General features: G+C 42.4%; 1 protein-coding gene across 2 annotated transcripts in view; it reads right to left on the bottom strand.

The window, feature by feature from the left end:
* The window catches only part of NVL (nuclear VCP like), a 1,985,423-nt gene that overhangs the window by 732,249 nt on the left and 1,232,849 nt on the right, over window positions 1–20,325 (bottom strand). For both annotated transcript variants that reach the window (XM_044058761.1, XM_044058752.1), the window contains one exon: window positions 8,280–8,399. In XM_044058761.1, coding sequence (XP_043914696.1) covers window positions 8,280–8,399 — 120 coding nt within the window. The remainder of the gene's footprint in view (window positions 1–8,279; window positions 8,400–20,325) is intronic.

Consider the following 20,325-nt stretch of genomic DNA (forward strand, 5'->3'; position numbering starts at 1 on the left):
CCTTCCATTTTTTCGTTAAATGAGAAGTCGGAGTCTCCGACGGCATATTGTAACAGTAACTAGCCCCAAAAAATTCCTCTGCAAACTCCGCTCGACGCCTAAGAGTGCGTCGGTTGAAGGAGGCATAGGCCGAGACGTCGTGGTCTGGGCCTAGGCAGGGGAGGCAGTAAGAATGGAAATCCTTATGAGGTATTTGTTTCCCACAAGTTAAGCAATTATTAACTTTAAGCGTCTGATCTGACATCGGCTGAGGCAAGAAAGAGTCCCCAACGGGGTACTTAGCTTTTGAAGTCTTCGGTAGCTGAAGTTACAGGAGCTGGCCGACCGGCACTTGCGAACTGCTTCTGCTTCGGGCACCACGCGGCAAGAAAGACAGAGGAAGATGGCGTCGGCTGACGCTTTTATACCCCAGGCGCTCTGACGTCGGGGAGAGGGCGACTATCAGCCGACGCCGGACCCAGACTTTGGAATCCGGCCGACCGAAGGGCTGCCTGAGGCAGGACAACCCATATGTAAGGACTTCAGATGCATCCTTGAAGGACATCTAGGTCTTTCAACTAAAACAAACAGACAGAGATTCAGTCACACAGGAAATTTTTTCAAATTACAGTGAAGTAGTAACACGAGAACTAGGTCCTCTAAGTTAAACGGGCCTAGCCCTGTGAAGAACTAGGTCTTCTAATTCAAACAGACTAAGTATACCACACCACACACACACACACACACACACACACACACACACACACACACACACACTCAATAAGGTAGGAAATGAATTTGCAACTGTAAAGTGATTAAGACTTTAGCGGATCCCCGCCAAAGACCACCAGTTAACAATAACCGATTAACAGTAAATTAATCAATAGGAGCCCCAAACTAACGATCTAGGCAATAAAGCGCAACTGCGCCTAACTACTGGTACACAGGATACTACTACTAAGGTCACACAAGACCACATGACAATTAAGGTAAAGCCTTATATATATATATATATATATATATATATATATATATATATATATATATATATATATTTCTAGTAAATATGCAAAAACCACTAGTTAATGAAAAAATGCAAAAGACTTAGCCAGAGCCAAGAGAAACACATCCGAACTCGACGCAGCAAACGAGATCTGGGGATTGAACTGGTGCACCATGGGATACCTGCTTAGCCACAAGCCAACCAGAAGTCTTCGAGCTTGAAAATCGGCCGAGTCAGAGCCGAGGATCGGCTCCGAACACATATGTAAAAATGAAGGTGAGATTGGACTACCTAACATCCCCATTCTCTGTCAATTAAAAATAATCAGGGTTCTCTCTTCCCCTCTAATTCAGGTGCATAGCCAGTGTGACTGGCCATAATGGCCTCCAGAGGGGCAACATTAGTGGACTCAGGAGAATCTGACAGATGGTCCAGGGGATGCAAAAGCATGTCAGTGTATTCAACCATCTCAAACAGACTAACAAATGGAAGGCTAGTTAGATTCAAGCACTTCTCAGTTTATTTTACATTTCTTTTTTAACTAAGGGAAAAAAGCTGGAGTACAATGGCTCAACAAACTAAAGTTTGAAGTCTTTTATTCTCTAGGTATGTTTTGTGAGTTTAGTCTACTCCTGATACTTTTAGGGTTGAATGAATGATAAACAGACTAGACTTTAACACTGTGTTTTGTCCCAAGACAAAACAAGCAACTTAAGTGGGAGTTCTTATATGGAATATGACACCCACAGTTGCACTCTTCTTTTTCCTCAGCAACATAAAGTAAGTTTCTCACAAAAAACTGATGTAATAGAGGAAGGGTCCCCAACAGGGTATTTATCTGCCTGAGGCTCTGATGCCAAAAATCAAACGAAACAGATGACCGAATGTGACACTGACAAAAGTCTGCATATGCAGACTGGCAGCAAGAAAGTCCAGGTCTGAGTTATTGCACATCCATATATCTTTCTTATACTAACACGTCAACTTGTGATACAGTTTCTAGTGTACACAAGGAAGAAGCCTGAGCTATGTAGACTAGCTAGATGTAGGACTATCCTGGTGGATAAGTCACATTTATAAGGAGTACTGCAGCAGTGATCTTATGAAGAACACTGAATGGGCTCAAAATGATGGAAGGTAGAGGAGTCATCAATCAAAGTCTTGGATGGAGCACAAAAAAATGTAAGCTCTTGGTTATTTCAAATAGGACAAATATTCTGTAGTAGCCTGTTCCCATACAGCGTTATGCAATAAACAACGGTAGTTACATGTGAAAATCCAGTTCATCAATGATTCTTGGTTGTACAGTCCAGGAGGTTGATACCAGAACATGACAAGCTTGTACTATTTTGAAGATACTATTCTTAAAAACTGTTAACTTTAAACAAGTGCCAAGTTCCCTAAACTCACTCTTCTGAACTTGCTCCCCACCTTCCCACCCATTTGCTACTGTGCTTTTAAACTTGATGTTTTTTGAGATGCCCACCCCTACTGGATATCTGGCCTTAGAAAGTCCTCCCCAGTCTCTTCTATATATGTGACCCTAAAAGCTCATCCCAGTATTCTCTCTTCTGCTCATCTGCTGGGTGCTAATAGATGAAAGTGGAAAGGCCCTCCCCTTAGACTGTTAGTGTGCTTTGAAATTGCCTTAAAGTGTGCATTTCTTGTTGCTGGCTTGTCTGCCTTTGAAATGCCTTGAAATTAGTTGTAGCTAGTTGTTAGATTTGTTTTTACTATTTGGCTAACTAAAGCTTTTTTACATTACGACTGGGACTGCAATTCCAGATGGAAAACGCACACGGGGGAGGCTTAAAGTGAGAATTATTTGTTGTGGCTAGGTATTTGATTTTTTTTTCTGATACTTTTTCATTTTTGGCTAACAAAACTGGCTAGAATTTGGACATTTACCAGCATTACACACAACCTACCTTTGCCCATAAACTCGTTTATAAACCCAAGTGTGGCCCTTCCTTGAAAAATATCATTGAACCTTACGTCCCATCCAAAAATCTATGCTCTAGCAACAAACACCTACTTAAAATATCAAAACCTAATAAAAGTGCAGGTAGCTGCCTCTGTTCCCATTCCATAACTAAGCTGTGGAACACCCTCCCTTCATCAGTTCAATGCTCAAAGTGACAATTACTTGTAAGTTATAACTAGTTGGTACCTATTCACTTTTGGCTAACTAAAAAGTGTTTTTACATTCAGAAGACTAGGACTGCATTTCTAGTGGTAGTGAAAAGGCAGTCTAGTCTGTCCCAGTTGGGAAACACACAGGGGAACTTAAAGTGAGATTGTTTCATCAGCCAGACAACTTTTTAGTTGGTTTAGTCACTTTTCTTTGACTACAAATGCAGTGTGTTGGCACAGCTCTTGGCTCAGTTCTGCACAGATCAAATGCTTGGCATCCACACCTGTGTTCTCAGTGTTTGGCATGCATCTGGTGCCATCCAAGCTAAGTGATTTACACTGAAATACTGCACTTTTATACATGATTTCTGAAGACTGCTGCTGTATTTTTTAATTATTTTATTGTACTTTTCTGCATTTCATCAATTAAAGTGCTTTTCCTTGGTCTAGCTACCATAAGCGTGCTTTGAAATTGCCTTAAATGTGTGTGTTCCTCATTTATGGCTTGTCTGCCTTAAAATCACCTTAAAATTACTCCTTGTAGCTAGTTGTTTGATTTGTTTCTGGTATCCTTTCACTTTTTGCTAATTAAAGTGTGCTTTTGCATTAAGACTGGGACTACAATTCTAGTGGCAACATAAAGGTAGTCTGGTCTGTCCAAATTGGGAAACACACAAGCAGGTTTAAAGTGAGATAATTTCATTTGCCAGAGGGCTTTTTAGTTGGTTTAGTCACTCTGCTCAGAGTCTATAAAGTCCGCCACTCATCATGCAGTGGCATTTAGCAGTGCCTCGTATAGGTGCAGACAAAATTAGAAAACTGTAAAACTTCCCTTGTAACCTTACCCAGAACTAAGCTGTGCAAAAGAGCAACTTGTATGTACTCAGAGGAGCACTGCCACATGACTTTAGTCATAAATAGCCTAGTAGCAGTTTCTACCCTCACAGTGCCCAAGTTAGTCTGCTGTACCACCTCTTTGTAGCTCACCTAAAAAAAACCTGACATCATGGATGGGCACTTTCACAATTTCTCTGCTGGCAGCTTGGTGGATATGGGTATCCTGAGACAATGTGGGAAATGTCTCATCTTCATTGACAACCAACTATTCCGATCTGAGAGATATAATTACACAATATCACTAGAGGTAAGACTCACACAACATTCAAAATAACAATCAGGTTGCCAGTAATGTAAGCATTATACTCACTATATATGGTACTAACACATGCTGAGGTACTTAAAAGAAATCTTCCTAAATCACAAAGACCTCCTAGGCATTCATCCTACAAAAAGAATCCTCAGCAACCTCAAAGCACTCTACCAGAACACCAAACACAACATATGGAGCCACATCCTTTGGAACCTGAACTACAGAGCCCATAAGGCAAGCCAACACACTACCCAATATTTTAATCATAGGAGACATACAGATGTCCCACTCACTAGGCTGGATAAGGAGAAAATCATGGTCAGTTGTACATCAGGGGCCAGGATACACTAAATCATCCACACACTCAAGTCATTAGACCACAAGTAGCAGTATAACTCAGTCACTGCCCATGTGGGTGTAAATGACTTGAGACGTGCCTCTCTGGACTATATGAAAATAGACATTATGGAGCTCTCAGACTGTGTGTCCCTGGCTGGTAAGTATCAAGAATTGGGCAGCATTCTCCCTTCATTAAGGATGAAACCACAATATGAACAAAAGATGACTGGCTTCAATAATTGACTTATTTTCTTGTGTCTTTCCAATGAGGTACAATATTTGTCAGCATGGGAGGATACAGTCAACAAACAGCATTGTTTTGCCAATGATGGTCAACACCTGTCCCCTCTAGAGTTTTGAATTTTGGATAAAACATTATCCTCCGCACAGTGCCTTTTTTTAGGCAATGTCAAACTAACAAACCTTCCAACGTAGCAAAACTAACCCAAGGGATCTAAACATGTTACTGTTCAATGTCAGAAGCCTAAGCAAGAAACTCCACTCCCTCCAGGCTCTCCTCACTTTGGAGAATGTGGACATCTATGCAGTTACTGAGACATGGTTTCAAGCTGCTGACAGAACCCTGGCAGTGCAGTGCCTTCCACACATTCCGGCCAGCTACTGCGCAAGAAGGGACCAAGGGTTGAGGTGTCTCAAGCTATATCAACCACAAACTCACCTCAAGACTAGTTAAACAGGATGACACACTTGAGCTTCTCCTTGTCCTAATTTCCACAGGCAAAGTTCCATATATTCTTACAAGCTACAGGTCACGATCTATGACCCAAACAACCCATAACTCACACCGGAGTTATTTGAGGCCTTGACCTTTCAACCCAATACCATGTTCATGAGCGACTTCAACTACAGGACTATAAACTGGGATACTTACATGACCTCAAACTTACAGGCTCACAGATTTCTGGACTTTGTAAACATAAATATCTTGCACCAGATAGTCCATGTACCTACTAGGGATGCAAACATACTTGACCTATTACTCACAAACATGGGAGAATGCTGTACCTCCCCCCAGTGTAGTGTCCTTGGTGGTAAAGTCAGACCACAAAGCTAGCTTCTTCATACTACAAATCAGGTCTGTGACCCCAGCTAACCCTGTAACATTTAGGAACTATTCTAAGGCACACCTCCTACTACTAAGTGATAACCTGTCAAAATATCAAGCCTTCGCAAACTCCTGAGAACACAGCTACCTGTGCATAATTGTTTACAGAAACCCTGTAGAATCATGTCAGTAAATCCATAAAGCCAGTTGTGCCTACCAGAAATAAGTCCATAATTAACACAAAAAACAAGCCTTCCTGATGGAATCCAAATATAAACAGGTTGCACAACAAAAGAAAAAAGTCATACCAAAGATTAGGAAGTGCTACGCCCAGCATGATAAAAATACCCTAAATCTAAACAAATAATAATTAGAAGAGTAAATTAAACCTACTAAGGCCAAACTGGAGGCAAAGAAGAACCACAAGGTTTTCTTTAGCTACGTCCAAAACCTCATAGGCTACACACACCAGTGTGCAGAACTGATTGTAAATTGAGTCACCTACAGCAAATCTGCTGGCTGGCAAAATTAGCTCCAATTTAGCCCCCCCTCCCCCAGCTGCCCCCAGGAAATACACTCAAACACCCCCCCCCCCAAACTACCAACAGGGAAGCAGGCCCATGATGTTTTTATCGAAGGCCAAAAATACCATGGCTGGGCCTCAATAACATTCCAGGATGCCCCCTAAATAGCCTGAAACATGACCTACCGGAACCACTAGAGCCACTGTTTAACCACAGCCTCTGCATAGGGTTTGTGCCATGTGAATAAAGAACTGCAATGGTCATACCTCTGCACAAGGGTGGGCCATCAACAGACCACAGGGAATACAGTCCCATAAGTCTGACTGGTGTCATATGCAAAGCCACGGAAAGAATTATCATGGGAATGATTAATAAGAACATAGGAAACCTTCAAACACTGGATCCAACCCAGTTTGGTTTTGTCAAGGGCAGAACATGCCTAATCAACTTGGTGGACTCTTTCAGAAGGTCAACAAGGCAATGGATGAGGGCAAAACAGTGCATGCTACCTACACAGACTTGGCTAAGGCATTTGATACAATACTCCACTTCAGTAGTGTAAACAAACTCATGGATATAGGCTTAAACCCATATAATACATGCCAGATAGCCAGCTGGCTCTCAGATACGACCCGGGAAGTTAGGACAGGGGAAACCACCTCCACAAAGAGGAAATCACTAGGAGTGTGCAGGGCTCTGTGCTGGGTCTGCTGTTTTTTAGCATCTATTGCTTGGAAGTCAAGGCCAATGTCAAGGGCCTCGGCTGACCAAGTTTGCAGATGACTGCAAGCTAGGAGCAGTAACAGAATCTTCCCAAGACAGTAACATCGTACTGGAAGGACCAATACAGACAGATGACTGGTTCCAAAGCTAGAGCTTAAAACTCAATGCCAAGAAACGCATAATAGTACCCTTTGGGAAGTCAGCCTCCCTAGGAAATTACCTCAATGATAGTACACCCGTAAAAATCAATAGTCATGGATTTGGGTATGCAGTAGATAATAACCTGGCTTCTGACTAACGTGCATCTAAGGAAATCATTACATGTTGCTCAACTAATAAGCAAGGGCATGGTATCTAGGTCCAAGGAAGTCATTGTTTCACTGCATTCAGTGCTTACCAGGCCAATCACTGACTAGTACATGACCGCTTCAGTATGCACCTCACGAGGCACATGCAATTGGAACATCCACAGAGGCTCCTCACAAGAAAAATATAGGGTGTAAACAACGTGTCCTATGCAAATTGATTCAAAGCCCTATCTCTATAATTTGTTTCCTGCAGACTGTTGGGAGGTGATCTTTGTCTGGCATACAAGGCATCCTTGGATCTGACAGACATATCAGCAAAATGAATAGCATCAGAATTACTCAATTTAGTGATTTAAACTTTACAACATAAATAGGACACACTGGAGGGACAAGTATGTGTCTTAAAGAATTTCCCTTCTCTGAAACAGTCTTCACATCTATGTGTGGCACAGCTCTTCCATAACCCTGTTCAAAACAAACCTGGACCACTGGATGGGAAATCAGAAATACACCCTGGGTCTATCACCCATGTCTCTAATGGACAGAGGCAGCCTAAATATCTTAACCTAGCATACATATGCCCCTTTAAATAACCTCTAGGGGATATAAACTTGTAGGATACAATTGTGATGTTCAGCAAGGCTTATAAAGGCCTCAGCGGTCATTAGCCTTGTATACACCTATGAACTTATAAGCAATAACCAAGTTATTATATGTGATTAGAGGATGGAAGTGTACACTTCTTTTAAGACAGTATATATAAAAAATAGGATTTCTGAAGCATTGCACCTTCAATATATATCCAATTTCAATGCTGCAGACTTAAAAGTAAGCTGAAGGAGCTGTACAGTAATACTTTGTATAACAGAATTCATTAAAAATATTAACACTCTGCTGTGGTCATTAACACCGTTTTCATTTTTACTCTGTTTTAACTCGTGGATGAAGCCACTAATAAAACTGAAACAATAAACATACCTGACAGAGTGTACCTACCATGGTCGTCGAATGTAACATAAACACACCACAAAAATATGTTAACTTAGCAACTAACCTCATGCCCAGATCTTCGAGGACACAAAGCATCAATCTCATCAAAGAAGATGACACAAGGAGCAGAGTTACTAGCTCGCTGAAAAACTTGACGAACTGCCCGCTCACTTTCTCCAACATACTGCAAATTACAAAAGTATGCAACTTTTAATTAATATGATCTGCACTCTCAGCAGTTTTCAGTTAACATTAAGAAAAAAATTAAAGCTGAAATGTAAAACACTGCTGCATTTACAAACTGCATTAGATCTCATTTTGTATTCCATGCACATTTCTAAATGCATCCTGTTGCTGTGTGAAATTCAGTTTAAAAATGCTCTATACACAACATGTAGTACTGAAAAGTCAGAAATAAAAGGACAGAAATATCTAACTGCATTTACTAAAGCTTTCAGCTGAGAAAGCACCTGCTTTAAAGGACAACTATGGCAAAATGCAAGGTTTCCTTCCTTAGAGTTTATTTCCATCCCTAGAGGAAGATACCCATACTTTCATAAATTAAGAAAGCATGACTTAGTAGTTTTTCCTACTCTGATGGCGTTTCTGTCCCAGTCTGCTTTCTTAGTGTACACCATACTGAAGCTGAATGAAATCTCATTACACTTTCATTGGTAATTTCTCAGGCAACAAAAGGAGGGAACACAGTAGTAAGCGACTCCAGCCAGACGTTTATTGAAACAACTCAGAAAACATATAAAAGTGCATATATCCAAAGTTAAGCGCTTTCACCTACCATATGTAGGCTTCATCAGAACGATGGATGGTTTCCATTGGTAATCTTGCCTGAAAAGCCACAGAAGTAGCTAAAGCCCTAGTAGAGTGGCCTTTTGGTTTAGCAGGGAGCTGTTTGTTCCTCAATTGATAAATCAAAGTAATAATAGAAGTCAACCATCTAGATAAAGTTACTTTAGACACTGGTAGACTTTGCTTACCTTCAGCATAGGACAGGAAGAGCTGATCTGATTTTCTAATTTGTTTAGTCCTATGCAAGCAGAAACGTAATTGTCTATGAACATCCAACTGATGTAATTTATGTTCAGCTTTGTTGGAATAATTTGGGAAGAAGACCAGAAGATCAATGGACTGATTCAGATTACTCTCAGACGGTACCTTAGGAGGACAGGAGGGATTAGTCCTGAGCAAAACTCTGTCATTATGGAAAACTAAATAAGGAGGGCGAACACAAACGGCCTGGAGTTCAGAAACTCTTCTAGCTGAAGTAATTGCCACAAGAAAGAGGGTTTTCCAAGAAAGAAACTTCAAGGAACATGAAGCTGTGGGTTCAAAGGGGGGCAATATTAGGGAAGCTAAAATCAAATTAAGATCCCACGGAGGCAGGGGATCTCTTACTGGGGGCCTGAGCAAAGTAGTCCCTTTAAGAAAAGCTTTGCAAAGCTTATGGGACATAATACTAGTTTCAGATAGGCCTGTATGAAAATTTGAAATTGCGGCTAACTGAACTCTAATGGTGGCAGAAGAGGACCCAGCCTGAATAAGTTCCGCTAAGAAATCTAAAACGTGGTGGACAGGGGCTGAAAAGGGATCTATATTTTTAGACTCTGCCCAGCAAGAGAAACGTTTCCACTTACTAGCATAAGTTTTTTTGGTGGTAGATTTATGCGAAGATAAGATGATTTCACGCACCGATTGGGAAATGTTTGGCAGCCTGGCTAAGGTTGGAAGTGGAGCAACCAAGCAGTGAGGTTGAGAGACTGAAGGGATTGGTGCAGCCCGCCCGACTGATGGATCAGGAGGTCTGGTACTGGGTCCAGGGTCCAGGGTCCAGGGCTGCTCCAGGAGCTGATGATACAGGAACGGAAACCAAATTTGTCAAGGCCAGTAGGGGGCAATGAGGATCATCTTGCATCCCAGCGCGGTAGCTTTCTGTATTAGTTTGGGAATCAGGGGAAATGGAGGGAACGCATAAAGAAGTCCCTGAGGCCAATCGTGAATTGGAGCATCTCTGGGGGAGTATCCGGGAAGAGGGAGGAGAGAAAAGAAACTGTCGCACTTGCTGTTGAAGGGGGTGGCGAAAAGATCGCAGCAAGGCTGACCCCATTTGCGGAAGATTTGGTCCGCCACTGTCTGATTGAGAGACCACTCTTGAGGCATGAGGATTGCTCTGCTCAGCCTGTCCGCTATAACGTTGGACTTCCCAGGGATGTGCGTTACTATCAGAAACCGCTGGGAAGAGATCGCCCACTGCCAGCGTCTGAGTGCTTCTCGACATGGGGGGGGGGGGGGTAGGACTTGGTTCCGTCCTGCTTGTTGATGTACCACATTTCCGACATATTGTCTGTCTGAATTGCAATGGTCCCGGTGGGAAGAGAGTTCTGAAGAGTTTGCAACGCTAAAAGCACAGCTCTCATCTCCAAGACATTGATATGCAGATGGTACTCGTGGGGTTGCCAGGAGCCTTGGACTGTTCTGCCCTGAAAGTGCCCCCTACCTGATCAGGGAGGCATCTGTGGTCACTGTGGCTACTCGAGGAGGAAAAACAAATGGTCTGCCCTGGGGTACTGACGGGGAAACCATCCAGCAAGCAAGCTGGTCTTTGCATGTCTGTGTAATCATAACCATGTGAGACAGTGGAAGTTGTAGAAATGACCATTGGGTGAAAAGCAACCACTGAAGAATCATCATATGAAAACGTGCCAGGGGGACTAGCATGATCGCTGCTGCCACGAGGCCCAATGTCTTTAGGACGAATCTGGCCTGAATTTTCTTGCATCCTAATAACACCTGTACATGTCGGCGAATATCTAATACTCTGTGTAATGGAAGTCTTGCTGACATGTCTTTTGTACTTAAGAAAAAGTAACGGTCCGATAACCACCAACAAAAGAAAAAGTAATTTCCTGATCCGTTTGGCTTTTCCGTTATTCTTTTGTACTTAAACTTGCGCCTATAAAGGTTATAGATTCACAAGGCGACAATGCAGACTTTTCGAAATTTATTGTGATACCTAGGCTTGGAGCAAGTTTGGATGGTGTAGTTCCTGGCTCATAGCAGCTGATGTCTGGTGGTAGCAGTACCAGTCGTCTAGATAGGGAAACACCTGGAATCCTTGCCGTCTCAGGTGAGAGGTAACTACTGCCATACATTTGGTGAACACTCTGGGGAGCTGTGGTGAGACCAAAGGGCAGAGCTCGGAACTGATAATGACTGGCTCCCAGCTGGAAGCGGAGGAATCTTCTGGAGCACCTGTCCATTTTGATATGGTAGAACGCATCTTGAAGATCTATGGAGCACATCCAATTGTCCTGACCCAAAAAGGGTAGAATGGACTGAAGCGTGACCATCCGGAACTTCGTTCTTTGTACAGACCTGTTTAGTCTGCTGAGATCCAAAATGGGTCTCCAGTCCCCTGTCTTTTTTGGTACCAAAAAGAACCTTGAGTAAATTCCGGATCCTTGCTGGTCTGCTGGGACTCGCTGGATGGCTCATTTTTGTAGCAGTTTTGAGACCTCTTGCACTGCTTGTTCCTTTAGACTGGGTGGAACATCTGGAAGGGATTTGTTTGACCTTAAGGGGGTATGAACGAAGGGAATTCTGTAACCTCCGGATATGATAGACTGTACCCATTTGTCTTGAGTTATGTCTTGCCAGGCTTTTGGGTACAGCGATAATCTTCCCCCGACTGCCTCCGAAGGCGGGCAGCCCCTCAGGGATGCTGGAAGGGCTTGTCACAGAAGGAATCTCTGCTGCCCTGATTTTGCGGGCCCCCTCTGCCTCAAGGGAGGCATATATTGTTGTTCCCTCCTCTGCCCCTGGAGGGAAACTCACCACGTGTGTCAGGCACGGCTCCCTGGGGTTTCCGGAACCACATCTTCCCACTTTTCTGACCTTTGGGGTATGGTCTAGAAGGAGTGGAAAAACGGACTCCCACAGCAGAGAGAGTCTTGCCTTCCTGTTCACACCTGGTAGGGGTATCCTTCACCTGTGGTCCAAAAAGAGCAGAACCATCAAAAAGGGTATTGGTGAAAGACACCTTAAAGGGTTCCGCAAAGTTACATAACCGTGTCCAAGTGTGCCTTCTCAAGGCCACACCTGTGCCTGTGGCCCTACTCGCCCCATCGGCCGCATAAGAAATGAGCTGCATGGAGGAGTTCACTATCGAATTAAGAAACGCCAGCTGGGAGGTAATCTTATCCTGAGCCCCCGCAGCTGATGGATCTTGAAGGGTATCTCCTAGCTCCTTAAGGAGATCCCTTTGAAGGCGAGTAAAATGGCACAAATATTTCAGTGACTGCATGGAAAAGGTCGCTGAGGAAAACATCCGCTTCCCGTATCTGTCCATCATCCTAGACTCCTTATTAGGGGGACGGACAGACAAAGAAGTCTCAGCCAACTCCTTTTTCGTGGCCACTGCTACCACCATAGCATCAACAGGGACACCCTTTGTCAAAAATTGCTTGTCTTGTGCTGCTGTGATGAATTTCGTGGGCCTTCAGAGAGTTGGTTCCACTGTGTCTGGGGATGACCATGCCTTTCGAGCCACCACTGCCATCAGTGGATCGAAAGGCGGAGACATCCAGGAGGTGGAGGGGCGAGAACCAAACGCGTCCAGAAATATTGACTTATCCTCAGAAGGGTTAAGGGTAGTCCAGTTCCCCCTCTGCCTAAGCATCTCAAGGATGTCTGAGAAGGAGACATCTTCAGAGGGGGACCTCGGGGACCCTTCCGAATCCTCTAAGTTGGTATCCGAAGTGACAGACTCAGGGGAGTCAACATGCTTCCTCTTACATTTCCTCTTTTGAGGGGGCTCCTCTGAAGGATCAGGGGAGGCCTCGGAAGAGGAAGACATGCCCACTGGGGTGACCTGGAGCTCTTGTTCTCCTCGCTTGGGGTCTGGAGGAGGGGGAGAGGCAGACGCAGGCACCATGGGGGGAGGAGCTGAAGAGGCTGATCGTGGGGCTGACTCAGGGGCCAGCACACTCCTCATGACCTTGAAGGCACCCCTTCCCAGCAGAGAAGAAGGCTCAGGCTCCGAAGAGACCGGAACCCTCCCCGGCACCGAGAGGGATGGCTCCGAGGCCGATGTAGGAGCCGAGCCCACCTGCGCTGAAGCTCCGAGAGGGAGAACGGGGTCAGACAAGGGTCCGATGCCACTCGCCCCTTCGGAACCAACGAGGGAGTCTCGGCACCCAGATCCCTCCAAGGACAGCGCCATGGAAGTGATCGGAGCTGAAGGAACCGAAAGGGTAGGTATCGGCACTGACGGTTCCATGATCCGAACCCCAACCAGCTCTGGCTCCGAACTCAAGGAGTGAGTCGAAGGAGGAACTACTGTAGAGACGGGCAGAGCCGAACCCTGAAGAGGGGGGGCTGGATAGCATTTTAGCCAGGGCCTGCGATTTCAGAAGTCTGCTCACCACTCTCTCCAAGTCATGGGTCAGACAGTCCCGAAGACCGAGAAGAGTGAGATCGGTGACTTTGCTCCGACTGTAACAGAGGCGACCCCGGAGCCGAGCAAATCGACTCTAGGGATGGGAACCTAGAACGCTTTTGGCTCCCTGAAGGTTCCGACACCAGGGTCGGTGCCGACTGAGAGGCAGGCACTTAGGTTCCGGCCGGAACCGAAGTCGAAGCAGACGCCACACCCGTCAACGGCTCCGAGCTGGGAGCCGACAGCTTCGATGGCTTGGAGGGTTTCCCCTGGCTGAGTCTTAGCAGGTGACCCTTCAGGTTTTAGTAATCCTCTAAGGATTAACTTATTCCTACGCTCCTGCAGGACTCTTGGACTAAAGGCATGGCACACCGAACAAGAGTCCTGCAGGTGTAGGGCACACAAGCAGTAGACACAAGAAGTGTGACCATCTGTCAGAGACATTTTCTGACAGGATGAGTCACACTTCTTGAATCCCGATACCTTCGTATCTTTGGACATCCTGCAAAAAGGAAATATCACAGGAAAAAAAGGTCAACAGTACAACAGTAGGTAACAAGTATAAAGAAACCCGTACACACAAAACACCAGTTACCACACCTTAACAAAGCACACACACACTATAACTATAATATATATATACCAGAAAATAGTAAATACTACAACTATTTCTACCTGAAAACACTCTAAAAGGTATTTTAGATAACAAGGGTTAGCCTCTAACTAAAAACGGCTACCTTGAAGAGAGAAAAAGAGAGGGGGGAGGGGAAAACTCTCTAACAGTAAAAACGAGTTTTCTAAGGGGATGGGATAGATCTAAAACTACACAGAGACAATAAGTACTAAAACTACTATAATAAAATTTAAACACTATCTATATGAAAATTTTTTATATAAAGCCTATCCAAAAGATGAAAAATATGACCTGAGCCAGCAAAAGCAACCTCGTAGCAGAAGTGGCAAATGAGATCTGGGGATCTAGCGCCAGGCATTGTGGGATATGGGGAGGCCTCGAGCCAATAAATAGCTCTTGAGCTTTAGAAGATGGCCGAGTCGGCTCCGAACCCAACCAGCAAGAATGAAGGCGAGATAGACAACTTAACATTAAGTAGTTACTGTGGTGTTGACAGGTTTGAATTGTGTGGAAATTCAAGGTAGGACAAAAATATATATGTTTTCAGTTTATGCACAGTGGGACTTTAAAGTCTACTTTAACTAAAGTTTACAGTGACTTTACCTTAAAGGATGGCTTCAAACAAATGACAAGTTCAAATCACAAACTGTTTTCCATCCCTTTAGCAGCACAAAGCCTATATCCAAATCTACAAATATGTAAATAACAATTAACAGTAGATAATCAAGTAGGTAACCAAACTTGCGAATATGAAAATATATTTTGTTCTCTTGCATTCTTTCTTTCTTTTCTACAATGTTTATCTTGTTTGGTGGCTCAACAGTACATTAGAAAATTCTTTGCTATGTGGAACGAATGTATGCTATTAAATGTATGTTAAATATAAGCAAATGCATGTTAAGTTGTAGATAAGGAAAATACAGTAGAAAATTGTTTGCTTTGCAGAACAAATGTATGATAACAAGTACATGCTTGGGTACAGAGAGAGAGTTTGGAAGGAGCAGCAAACATATGCACATCCATTTTGGGAGAGTGCTAATTAGCCCTCTCTTGGCGATGGTGTTAGTGTTGTAATTGCACAACTGACAGCCACTGAATTTGGCATTTGAGTAGAAGCTAAATGATGTTACATGCTGTAATGCAAGTGATATCAGGCAGTCCCATTTAGTTAAGGCATAATAAAAAGATAAGACAGTGTATGTGACACTACCAGGTTGTTCCACTCTACTCCATGTTGCCCCTTCCCCTTCTCCACCTGCCAACACTGGCAGTGGTCCCACCCAGAGGATAGTACCAGAGAGACTTAATGTACAAATAGATGGGCCAACACCAAGTACCTGATGGCCTACTGGTTCAGAATGTCAAGGGAAAAAAACAGATATTGAGCCAGACCTTTTTAATATAAGTTAGAAAATGTATGTTTAGGCTGTTGTTAGGAAAGATGCATCTTAAATTCTGTAACACTATTTTTGCTTTGCAACATTCTGATATCCAGTATTTTGCTACAACTGCCACTATGTCCAGGTCAGTACTAAAAAGGATCCAAGGACCAATATACAGTGGATATAAAAAGTTAAAACACCCCTTTCAAAATGCCACTTTTCCCACCTATAATGTGACCTATAACCTGTACAGTTCAATTTAAAAACAAACAAAAAAATCTGTTAGGGGAAAAAATATAAAAAAATTAAAAAAGTACAATAAGCTGGTTGCATAAGTGTGCACATCCTTAACTTAATACTTTGCTGAAGAACCTTTTGATTTAATTACAGCATTCAGTCTTCTTGGGTGGGAGTCTATCAGCATGGAACATCTTGACTTGGAAATATTTGCCCACTCTTCCTTGCAAAAGCGCTCCAAATCTGTCAGATTGCGAGGTCATCTCTTGTGCACAGCCCTCTTCAGATCACCTCACAGATTGTCTATTGGATTTAGGTCTGGGCTCTGGCTGGGCCACTCCAAAACTTTAATTTTCTCCTGGTGATGCTATTCTTTTGTTGATTTGAATCATTGTCGTGTTGAAAGATGAAATTCCTCTTCATCTTCAGCTTTCTAGCAGACCCCTGAAGGTTTTGGGCCAAAAGTGACTGGTATTTGGAACTGTTCATAATTCCTCTCCACCTTGACTAAAGCCCCAGTTCCAGCTGAAGAAAAGCAACCCCAAAGCATGATACTGCCACCACCATACTTCACCGTGGGGATAGTGTTCTTCTGGTGATGCAAAGTGTTGTTTTTGCGCCAAACGTACCTTTTGGAATTGTGGCCAAAAAGCTCAACCTTAGTCTCATCAGACCAAAACACGTTTTCCCACATGCTTTTGGGAGACTTGATGTATTGTTTGGCAAATTTTAGCTGGGTCTGGATGTTTTTCTGTATAAGGAAAGGCTTCCGTTTTGCAACCCTACCCCATAGCCCAGACATATGGGGACTACGGGAGATTGTTGTCACATGTAGTGCATAACCAGTACTTGCCAGAAATTGCTGCAGCTCCTTCAGTGTTGCTGTAGGTCTCTTAGCAGCCTCCCTGACCAGTTTTCGTCTTGTCTTTACATCAAGTTTGGAGGGACATCCAGTTCTTTGAAATGTCAATGTTGTCCCATATTTTCTCCACTTTTTGATGACTGTCTTCACTGTGTTCCATGGTCTATCCAATGCTGTGGAAATTTTTTTGTACCCCTTTCCTGACTGATACCTTTCAACAATGATCCCTTTGATGCTTTGTAAGCTCTCTGCGTGCCATGGCTTTTGCTGTATCAGGCAATGGAGTAAATGTCAGGAAAATCCTACTAGGACAGCTGAACTTTATTTAGGGTTAATCAGTCTCTTTAACTGATGGCAGGTGTGTACCCAAGAAGACTGAATGCTGTAATTAAATCAAAAGGTGCTTCAACAAAGTATTAGTTTAAGGGTGTGCACATTTAAGCAACCAGCTTGTTGTATGTTTTTTTATTTTTTTATATTTTTCCCCTAACAGATTTGTTTGTTTTTCAATTAATTGTACAGGTTATAGGTCACATTAAAGGTGGGAAAAGTTTTGAAATTATTTATTGTGGTCTCATTTTTTATATCACAAAAACCTGATATTTTAACAGGGGTGTGTACACTTTTTATATCCACTGTACCTGGCAGATTAACAAACAGACAAATAATCCAACTTTAAGAATGCCATGTACAAAGAAAAGTGAGATACATGTACTGTTATCTGCCTGGAGCTATTTCTCCAGTTTTTCTGTATACCAGCTCATCCTTTTTCTGAAATCTCACATTATTTCATTCTGGTATTAGTCAGATAATGTATGACACCATATAGGTTGGCATAGATATTTATATCTCAGACTTTTATGATCATTACAAAAGTCAAATTAATTAGATCATTTATTATAGCTACAAGGTCAATTAAAAAGTGTTAAACCGAGGTAAAAACTACAGTCAGTCTTTCTTTTTTTGTTTTCTTTCTGCTCTCTGATCTTTTGTGAACATTAATCCTCCCTCCCACTCCCATGATTAATCCATTTGCTCTTCAGGAGCTGAGTTCTGCAGTCCATTCCTGCCTCCTGGGAAAGAGTGATAGGAGCAATGCTGTCATCCTGCTCAGGGTTCTTCTTTAGGTTCTACCAGTCTGAAACCTCCCAAGGGATGACATGTTATGGAAATAAATGAAAGGCATCCCATCTAATGTCAGGCATACACTTTTCAACCCCTCCTCCTCTTTTTCCAGCCTGTTACTCCAGAGTCCAGAATACTGGCTGAATCCAGGTCATCTGGGGGTGAGTCAGGAGTTTACCACTCTATACCACACAGCAGGCCAACTGCAGTCAGTCATCTGATGTGGATGTTATCAATCACTGGTTAAAAACGTAATACTTCAGCTAGAAAGCAAGGCCTGGAACCAAAATAAATGACTGAGCAAAAACAGTATAATGCTCATTTAAGGCTAACATTTAAATGCACTTTAAAATGATACCGAAGGGATGGCCACTAATAAAAAAACAAGGATTGTCAATTTAGAAAAAAAATAAAACTAAGAAAGTTGTAAGAGATAGTTCCATTACGAATGATCAATTGAAAAAAATCATTGAAATGTAACCCGCCCCAATTGCAATCAAGCAAACCACCCCGAAGGAATTTTGTTTCACTCAAGGAGGGGATTTCACCCTACCATATCCACTTACTTAAATATACCAACTTCAGGACTGCACAGTTAATGGGAAAAGAAATAAAAACCTAGACTGGGTAAACCAAGTAGGTGAACAAACTGCATTCTTGCAGTTTAAGTGTAATAATAGCAAACTACAGTCAAGCAAATAGAACAATGGGGGGGGGGGGTTAATGGCAGATAAAAGTCAGCAGAAACTGTAAAAAGTGTAGGAAAACACAGTATTCAAGCTGTTATTCAATGTAAAGGCAGAACAACACTAAATATTTTTCTTTTCACAATACGATACAATTCTCCATAAAATTATATCACAACGGCAAACGTACTGACGTTAAAATGAAATTGGGTTAGTATATCAGTCCCATCAGGTCATTCCGAAGTACAATAAATTAAAAACAATAACTATTAAGAGTATCACAGGGGTACATGTGCTGCAAATAATGCTAAGATGTGAAGAAAAAGGAAATGAGAATTTGCTAGGTGATGTTTTACTGACACCCGACGTGCTGTATGTCTTTAAATGAACTTTTGTACTGTCATCTCTTCAGTGCATCAGTTGTTCTTTTACTGTATATGCGGTTTACTACTACTACTTCGGATGTTGCACAATTCAGAGAAAGAGGAAAATATTTCTTATTACTGCATAGGCAAACTATGTGGCCACACAGAATGCTGTGCTTGGACAGGCACTCTTCCTGATTTATTTAGAGCAATAAATACGTCACTTCTTTGCTCTAAAAAATAAATAAAATGCAGCACCCTGCTAGAACAAAACATGTCCACCCTACAGTGTGACAGGCTCCCCAGAGGAAAGCTGCTCGACTTGACCATTCAAGTCAATCAACATCATGTTAGACTTGAGCACTGTGAAGTCACAGAGCAGAGACCTCACAATAGTGAAATGATAGGTGTGAAGCATGTGAACTGAGGGTTTGCATCAATATGATACTTCTTTTTAAAACAAAGCTATATATCATAAACGTCTGAATTTACTGACTGTATTTTCAGGAAGTTGGGACATTCTGCATAATTCTGGACCGTTGACAGGAATAGAGAGAGACAGAAGCAGTGAGGAAAGTATTTTTTTTTTCTGTGATGCTGGCAGTGATCACCCAAATATTTTCTGCAATATTTATGGTTTTGACTTTATGATTTATGTCGGACAAGATGGAAGACTTTAATGTATTCTTTGATGTTCGGATATCGCTTAATTTAATTTTTGTACAAGACAACCACTGGTATAGTCTACACTTATTCTAAGAACACATCCAGTTGGTTTAATGAGTTACTGTATTAATTTGAAGATTACTTTGTTTAATATGGTTGCATCCAGATGACTTTATCAGATGGGGAAAAAACTTCTTATTCCTGGGGAAAGAATAAATTTTGAAGCCTCATATATGCCTTTAGCTTCTTACTGTAGATTCCCTACTGAGATGTGGTGGAAATGTGTTTTCAAACTCCATCATTACTTAAAAGACAATTTTATAATACATTTGAGTGGTCAGAGGTGCATGTCCCGTGGCACAGGATAAGTTGGTACAGCTAGCTTATCAAAGATTGTATTGTGTGCTCATTACTGCTTACAGTTTTAAAACCTCAAACTGAATGCTTTATTACAACTGCAGTCATATTATTTTTTCTGACCATTTCTGCTTCAGACAGCTGAAAGGCTAGAAAGTCTCTATTTGTGATAGTACAAATTCCAAGACCAAGAACTATTACACCTATAAAAAAATGTGTAGTGACACCTGATGCTTTAATGCAGCTATTCTAGTATCAACCAAACACATCTTTTATATAAGATATATATGTTTAAGATCACATATAAGTTTATTTGTGATCTGCACAGTAGAGCTGAAATGTGA

The sequence above is a fragment of the Protopterus annectens genome, chromosome 1.part2 (assembly GCF_019279795.1).
Source record: "Protopterus annectens isolate FY-2018-M chromosome 1.part2, PAN1.0, whole genome shotgun sequence".
NCBI classification, from domain to species: domain Eukaryota; kingdom Metazoa; phylum Chordata; order Ceratodontiformes; family Protopteridae; genus Protopterus; species Protopterus annectens.